At 34.6% G+C, this 8,955-nt stretch overlaps 1 protein-coding gene across 1 annotated transcript; it reads right to left on the reverse strand.

The window, feature by feature from the left end:
• Nucleotides 1-7,601: 7,601 nt before the first annotated feature.
• On the reverse strand, nt 7,602-8,588 carry LOC107411808 (non-specific lipid-transfer protein 1). Its single transcript, XM_016019468.4, has 2 exons — nt 8,010-8,588; nt 7,602-7,915 (listed from the first exon to the last, which is right to left on the reverse strand). The coding sequence occupies exons 1-2, from the start codon at nt 8,360-8,362 to the stop codon at nt 7,870-7,872; spliced, it is 399 nt and encodes a 132-aa protein (XP_015874954.3). The 5' UTR covers nt 8,363-8,588; the 3' UTR covers nt 7,602-7,869.
• Nucleotides 8,589-8,955: the final 367 nt, after the last annotated feature.

Here is an 8,955-nt window from a genome sequence, read left to right on the forward strand (position 1 = left end):
TCAACCACAGCACGTGCCACCGGCGGCAACGGTTGCCGGTGACCGCGACGGCTCGCCAGAGAACTCCCTGTTCCGGCGAGTACCTAGTCCCGTCTCCGGTCCCTCTCCACTAATTCCGACCCCCTGAATCCAAATCCGACGTCCTTTTCCTCCAATTTGTGATGGTTTGGGAGAATCGAATAGTTGAATCCCAAAAGCTTTCCGGAGAGATTCCGGCCACCTTAGGTTCGATCTCCGGGAAGTGAGACCGGATTTGTAATCCTCGTCACTCAAGTTTCGATTCGGTATATTACTCGTAATTTTTGGTTGTCGTTTGTGTTCGCTCCCCGGGTACCCATTTGGGTGTTACCCGATTAAAATATTAATATATTTGGTTTGGTGTACTATAGATATTTTAGGTGCACGTGTGGGTAGTGGAGTTGATCCTGCGAAGGATCTTAGCTGATATATGTGCTTAAGGTGAGTAATCCACCTTTAAAAAAAATATGTATATATATATTTTGGGATAATTAATTATATTTATGTGATGTTAAATTGATATATGAAATTATGCTCATGTGGTGCAATTTAATTATAATTGTGGAAAATTATTATTTTATAAGTATGTATATGTTTATTGGTGCTAAACGGAATTTTGGGTTATCCAAAAACCCCGATTTTTATTATTGTGATTTAATTTTATTTATTAAGCATGAGCAAGGTATTTTCGGTAATAAATCGTATGTGGTTTTAAAATTATTTTTGGGCATAATTGGTTTAAATATTTTAAGAAAAATATTTGTTTAATCGGTGGTTTAAATTTTATAATTATGCCCGTGGAATATTATTTGTTGGACCTCGTGTTACGAGAAAAATTAATTTTATATTGTTATCGATGGTTTCGTACCGGGTATGTTAAAGGAAAATATGTGGGATGGTGAATTTGAAAATTTGTATATTTCCCACGGTCATTTTTGGAAAATCGGTACGGTAATAATTAATTTAATAATTATTTTAGACGCACTCATACAGTATTGGTGTTCCGGTGTATATGTGGTTAGCGTGCAAGTTATTATGTCTCCCGTGAGTTGCCATTGGACCTAGGGCAGGCAAGTTTTATATAGCACACATACCCGCCCCCCTCCTTGGCCGGGATGACGGTTTCAGCAGCGGTACTGTCGGGACGCCGAAGTGCCGTATGCAAGTTTCTCTCTTTAATCTCCCCGCCAGTCGGTACTCGGGATGCTGGGTATCGGAGGGCATCACTGGTATATGGTGTGGTGCGTCAAATATAAATTTTTGGATGGAAATTTCAAACCCCAAAGTGTTCAAAAATTATTCATTATATTTTATTACATTTTATTTATATTTGGGGTATTTATCTATTTTTTATTAAATTGTTTGATCCCTTGGTTTTCGGAAAATACGAATATCGGATTTTGTGAAAATGTTTTAAAAATGAAACATTTCCAACAGAGTGAATAGTGAGAGTTTCGAGAGAAATTATTACTTTCAATTGTTTATTATTTATTTATCTATTTAATTGTCTGTATTAATTAAATTCCTTTATTTGTTATATAATAAATATTAAAAGTGTTCAGTAGATAGGGTCACTCACTGAGATGATTAGCATCTCACGTTTTTAAATTCCGTTCCCTTTGGTGCAAGGGGTGGTAGACGTTCTTCCGGAGCGAACCAAATCTCCGCCGTTATCGTAGTTCGAGAAATCACCTTTGTCTTCATTTATTTCAATTGTATTACTTCTTTTATTCCTGTTGTATTCTATGCTTAATAGTACTTCATGAAGCTCTGTATACTATCCTGGACACTTATGTATTAATTATGAACTGGATTACTGTTATTCATGCGAAGTGCTGTAATTTGTGGAATCAATTTGTAGTATTGTGGGAGGAGTAAGGGGATGAATATAGAAATGTGTTTTCAGTGCAGGAAGTTTGTGGTAAGTCCAACCCTTAGGGGAGGTTCTGCCGAATTTTCCATTGGAAGGTCCGGTAGGGTTTCCCCGGGATTAGGGCTTGTCTAGGGTTCCGGTAAGGAATTTTGGACGGGTCCTGACACCACAAGGGGGACAAGTTTGGACATTTCAAAATTCTTCTTTTGAAGGAAACTTAGGATTATGTGACTTTCCATTATCAAGAAAATGCTGAACTCCCCAGTCAATTTCATCATCTGATAATCACAAAATTGTGAAATTAGATTCGATATTTGATTTTGGCTAGAAAGTTGTAGCAGTTGGATATGGATGTGGACGACTTGTTAGTCTGGTGATCGGACATGTCTTCACCTCAAGGAGGCCAAATTTGATTTTCAAAATTTTTGGCCTGAGACTAGAGAGGAGACTCAGATGAGTTGGAGCATAGTTAAAGCGACTGAGCAAAATTTAGAATGAGCTAGATGTTTGAGCTTCATTTGATGATTTTACTGTTTTGTATACATATATACTGTATTTTTATTGATTTTTACTGCACCTTTTGATGTTTTTAAGTTGACATTTCTTTTTTAATAATGGATTGATTGAAGAAACTAAAAATCTTATACATCTTTCTTGTGTCTCCCTTGTCCTAAAACTCCATCTATCTCAATATTTTCTCCACCCTGCACCTCACATCTCCTAAAACAGAGCTAGCTGTTTCTTTAATTGAATTAACTTTTGTAATCTCTACAATCAACCATTGGCACGATATATATACTTGTAGTAATCTTCTCCTAGTGTTTGTGTTCCTTCTTTTGTTCTATTTTAATGATGCCAAATGTTGATGTACACACTTCACAATTCACTCAGCGTTGTGGATTTTATAACTTAACAATCTAAAGAGAATCTCTATTAAGAATTTTACATTTGTGGAGGCAGAAAAAAAAGCTTTTGCTTTGATGCTAGAAGATAGAGTTAAAATCAATAATGGGACTGCAATTAGTGAGGAAAAGAAATAGAAAACAATGAATATTATGGTGCTTGTTTTGGACATGGCTCAGTCATATAATACTTTTAGCACTTAAGATGATATTAATTTTACATTAGTGTGTGCAAATTAATTTATTGAAAATAGATAGAAAAGCACCTTGACAGATGCTGCATATGAAATGGCGTCAATAGGTAGTCTTCAATCTCTAATCGTGCTCAACTTGTCAAGTAATAATTTTGCAAGCCTAAGGTGGTCTTCAATCTCTAATCTTGCTCAACTTGTCAAGTAATAATTTTGCAGGACTAATACCTTCATTCTTAGGGAAGCTATGTGAGCTTAATCATTAGATCTCTAATAAGCTTTCTGGGGCAATTCATCAACAGTTGATCAATCTCAAAATTCTTGAATACTTGAACTTCTCAGAAAACCAACTTATGGGGCCAATACCATATGGTAGACAATTTGGAATTTTTTTCAAAATTTTCTTCTGAGGGAAACAGGGGATGTTATGTGGTTAATTTTCCATTGTCAAAAATATGCAAAAACTCTCTTACCAACTGCTTCTTACTATAAAGAGGTATCAGATTCAGTATCATCTGGTTTTAGTTGGAAAATTGGATTGGTGGCCAAAAATATCATTACTTTGAGGCCAGATTCAATGATCAGAATTTTTGGTGTGATCCCACAATGTAGACTAAGATGACTTAGAGCAGAGAATTTGAAGGCACTTGAAATAAATGAATGCAACTAGCAAAAGTGTGAAATAAGATTTATATGTATATTTAAAAAAAAAAAAAAAAAAAAAAAAGCAATACAATGTCTAGCATATGAAAAATTTCTCTTAATGTATACTTCATATGATACCAAGTGCAAAATAATAATTCAATATATATATATATAAAGGTATACATTGTAAATTAATTCAATCAAAAATCAAATTTTCCTGACTATGAGTGTGTTTGATGGTACTTTACGAATGTTTATATTTGGTAGCGCTTTTCATGCATAGCATTTTGGTCAGATGAAAGTATTTGTGCTCAAGTGATGAATTTTCCTTTTATGTAAATTTAATAGGAATAAAGGTACAGTTATTCTTTTTAGAATCTGAGAATCATTTTTAGATCTGAATTTTGGTATTGCAAGAGACGTGATTACAGCTACCACACCTTCAAAATTGCTAGTTTGATGTGTATTTTTAAGTTTTTATTTTATTTATTTATTTATTTTTTAATTTTTGGGGTGAGAAAGTGTGATAATTTCACTTCTTTTAGATTGGCTTTAACTAAACTTGTGTGCAAATATAGGCTTGGCCTAATTGGCAGTAATTATGGTTCCAGTTATTTGCAATATTGTAGAAGTATAAAATTTAATTTTGTCCTCTGAAAAAAAAGAAAAAGAAAAAAAAAGATGTTAGTTTTAAATTTTAACTTTAAAACTAGAATTAAAACTTAATTGGAACATATCGTATCTTATAGAAAAATTCTAAAGTTGCAGAACAAAGGAGAAACCAAAATGGATTTTATTTCTTCAATATGTACAATATCCTACTGTGTACAAAGTCACTGAGGTGAGGTAAAAACCAAAAGAGTCACCAGGTATGCAACGTTGTACAGGAGTTTACAATACTAGTCAACAATGACACGTTCGATTCCGTGACATGTTTCTCCATTTGTCCTTCAAATCAACCAGCAAAGCAACCTCTAGCATTAAATCATAACAAATAGATGGCAAAACATTAAAGTGCATTTGAATTGAAAAATAACAAACAAATTTAAGTTACTCCCTAACGTAAAATTCGTGTAAATCTGTCTCTCTTGAAATACGTTATGATAGCAGTTCAACATGATTTTCTTTTTCTCTTTGACAAAACTGCATAATAAAAACAAAAATAATGCATCACGCCTAATGCTTCAAACATTATTACATCTAATTTGTTTCTGCCAGGATGAGTACAACTTCCATATGTATTTCTCTTCACATTTTCACGAGGAACAAAAGTACTTCTGATTCAAAATTTTAATGATGCTTTCAAATTCTCATCCTGCGAGCACTTGGGTTGCCCCTTTCTGTTGGAATAGTTGAGACTTCTTCGTAGGGGGTTTTCTATTAAGAGTTGAGACTTCTTCATAGAGGTACAAGTGGGCCAGTGTGAAGCTGTAACCTTCCTTGCCGGTCAGAGCTCTTAGCCAACTACTGACTGCCCCGTTGGAGCTCATCTGACCTTTCATGATTTATTATTTATTTATTATTATTATTATTATTATTTCCTATTTGAGATCGATTAATCGAAGAAACTTTTATCCATGGATCCTGTTTACTCAATTCCTGGAAAGCCTAATTTGTTCACTTTTACAGAAGCATATACAGTTCTGCTATAAGTGACAGATTTTTCTTCTAATGCCTATTTATATTGGATATGCTAAAGAAAGTGGCAAAACCAGAAAAGGATGAGAGCTGTGAAACTTTGCTTATCACCTACAACCTATCAAACCATACCCAACCTGTGAGATCCTACATTGGTTGGAAAGGAGAACGAAGCATACCTTAAAAGAGCGTGTGGATACCTTTCCCTTGAGATGCGTTTTGACAAAACTGTACGGGCTGGACCCAAAGCGGACAATATCTCATGCGGATGATCTGAGCTGTTACAGATGGTATCAGAGCCAGTATTGGTTGGAAAAGGAAACGAAGCATGCCATATTAGTGGGTGTGGATACCTGGTATCAGAGCCAGTATTGGTTGAAATGCGTTTTGACAAAACCGTATGGGCTGGGCCCAAAGTAGACAATATATCTCATGCGGGTGGTCTGGGCTGTTATACAATCCCCTTATTACTTCCCTTCAGCCCCAACTAATAAACCATAGAAGGGATCTTGAAAAATGAAAAGGATGAAGATAAAGCAATAAAATAAATAAATAAATAAAAGATTGGTTATGCATAAAGGACATACTCTTTTACACCATCTTTTAAAGTGTCTTCTTTGATCAAGCTCCATTTCTTAAATTTTTTCTACTTTTAGAAAATTTCAGTCATTTCATACTTTTTGCAATGGAGAACTTATCTTCCTCTAAATTGAATGGAATCAAAAATTTTATTAACACAACTAGAAGTCTCACCAAAATGTCTCAAAGATTTTGCTGCATTATCATTGCCAACAGAGAAAAGGAAGATTTTACTCAAAAAAAAAAAAAAACAAAACAAAAAAAAGAAATAAATATTATATATTTTCATTCCCTTTATGGCATATTTATAAATTGATAGAAACACCATACCTGGATGCGACACTGACCAAGCTTACAAGGATATATCCCATAACTCAAAATAATTTAATGACTCAAATAAAAACCTGTTTTAACATGAATACAATCAAGTGTCACTTGAACCTTAATCTATCTCATGTTATTACAAAAAAAGTTATAGGAAGGGAAGACCGAAAACAACAAAGGATGAATCCTAGAAATTGGTCCCTAACCTAGTTTTATTTGCTGAAATAATATGATACAGTACAATTTTTCTAGTACATGGACAATATCAACCACCATTAGATAAGAGACTATGAAACATGGGGAGTGTTCTGTAAAATAGTGGACATTTTCCAATCGCTTGGGCATGTCACTTTAAGAGATTTTTGCATATCAAATCCCATTCGACCATTGACAGAAAAAATATAAGTAATGGTACTATCTAGAAAAGATAAAACACTACTCATCTAGTGTTTCATCTTAAGCAATTACCAATATGAAAGAAGTCTGCCCTTTCCGCTTTGATAAAATCAATACAGTCACGAGTCTTATCTTACCTACCAATTAGATAAATGCATGCCCTTAGGTCAATGAATAAATCAAAATTGTCTGCACGGACAGTAAAATAATATAAACCCCCTTCCTTTTCGTTCCCTTTTTCCTTTTATTCATGGTTGACCGCTGACACCTCCTCTCTTCCCCTTTGTTCCAGTCATCGCATGTGGGTCCTACTCCTTGGGCTGGCGTCTTCTTCCCACTTGTATGATATGTCTTTCTTGGTCTCTGCTTGTCTGACAAAAGACAACTATCTCTCCATCTCCCTTACGGCCAACTTGACAAAAGGAGCACTATTTCCTTGACTATTTTTTTTTTTTATTTCTTTATTTTTAATTTTTGACCTTAATTTGCGTGTGAATGGGGTTTGTTTATTGGTGTTTGATGTCACGTAATCACGGTCTTGTTTTTGGTGATCATCTGGATAATGGATGGATGTACGGTCTTGTTTTAGGTGATAATCTGGATAATGGATGGATGGAAGTTTATATAACAGAACCTTGGGTTCTGTTTTATGGTCTGATATTTTGGCTTAGTAAAAGGGTTTGAGAAATATTGAGTTTTAATTTTTGGATTTCAATTTTAAGTTTTCTACTGAATGAAGAAATAAAGTTGATTTTCCTCATCCAATAATGTAAATATATCTTTAGTTCAAAGCTACTTGGAAATGCTTGTAACATCTCAAGAAATATCTACATACCAGTCATGTGTACAAGATTGTGGGTGAAGGAATTTCTAGCTGATTTTAAATTTATGGGATAAAAATGATGAATTTCTTCAGTTATGTCTGTAGTTGCCTAGTTTCTCATTAATTTTAGGGGAAATATACTCAATATTATTCTGAAAAAATATAGAAAAGAAAAAGATGGGATGTACATAAATTCATTATGGAGAATTGGATAATATAAAATCGGCAATATATCGATATATTCTAAGTATCAAAATTGTTACAAGTGATGAAGTAATTTGATTTGATATAAGGCCACTTATAAAGATTTAAAAGTACAATTGCAATGGTTATTTGGTACATAATATCTTCAAATCTCTTCCTCTCCAAGTCTCACGATTGAAAAGAATTCAAAGATTTATTATATGCGGCAAGCTATAGAGATACATTATTGCTAGTCGCTTTAAGTGAGGGACATTAATTCTCCAAGGAGCTTTATTCTCATATCAGATACTTTGAGCTTTGTGCAGACAGTGCAAAACCTACCCTGCAATCAAAATCCATGAAATATCAGCATATGCTTAAACAAAAAAAATCACAATATTTATATATGTAAATATACAGAATCAATGAATACTAACTTAGAGCAATCGGTATCGGGAGAGACTCTGTAGGGATAATTAGAGCTACATTTTCCAGGAAGCTCATTAAGACGATCATAGTCAACTCCAGGACTCATAGCAGCACCATTTTGAAAACAACTGCAAGCTTTTCTGACATCCTCTGTGGTCTTGTAAGCAGCATTCAGTTCATGAATTCCAGTACAACATTCCATTGGCACCGACCCTCCCATCGCTCCATAGCTGATGCAGGGTGTCAGCCAGTTGGTCACATTCAGGCACGTTATTGTTGCATCAACTCGAGGAGATGCACACAACGACATGCAAGCTATCACCCCCACAAATGCCACCTCTCCACCTGCAAACTTAGCCATGGCAACTTTCGCCTAAAAGACTGTTTCTTTTCTCTTCTAGTGTTAGGTTTGGGGAATAGCAAATGAGTGTAGGACAGCAGACGATCTTCGCAGTTAGTACAGTTGGTCTGAGGAACTGCAAGAAAGTCTTAGAAAGAAATCGGTATGTAAATTGAGTTACAAAGATCGATCTTGCAAATTATTGATGTAGAAAAAATAAAGTCAGGCCGCCTTGTAGAGTCCACCACTGCAAGGAATTCTATCAACTTGACTTAGAAGGAACGCTATTACCCAGACACATTAAAGATGTGGAGTCCACCACTGCAAGGAATTCAATCAACCTGTGCTATGTTTGTTGACTTAGAAGGAAAATTACTTGAAACATATAAATTCTTATCCCCTGTTACCCAAACACATTAAAGACGTCGAGTCCACCACTGTAAGGAATTCAATCAAGGTATGCTATGCTTGTTGACTTGACTTAGAAGGAAAATGACTTGAAACATGTAAATTCTTATATCCCCTATTACCCAAACATATTAAAGAGTCCTCAAGTATAAAACTTATCATTACAGATACTAAAATATTTATCAAATTTATTTACTGAATAATGA

Source organism: Ziziphus jujuba, chromosome 10 (genome assembly GCF_031755915.1).
Source record: "Ziziphus jujuba cultivar Dongzao chromosome 10, ASM3175591v1".
NCBI classification, from domain to species: Eukaryota; Viridiplantae; Streptophyta; class Magnoliopsida; order Rosales; family Rhamnaceae; genus Ziziphus; species Ziziphus jujuba.

Excerpts from the sequence above, each read along its gene's own strand:
- LOC107411808 (XM_016019468.4), bottom strand. The coding sequence starts at position 8,362 with ATGGCTAAGTTTGCAGGTGGAGAGGTGGCATTTGTGGGGGTGATAGCT. Across the intron at positions 7,916-8,009 it reads CCCGATACCGATTGCTCTAA|GGTAGGTTTTGCACTGTCTG; the intron begins GTTAGTATTCAT and ends TTTTGATTGCAG.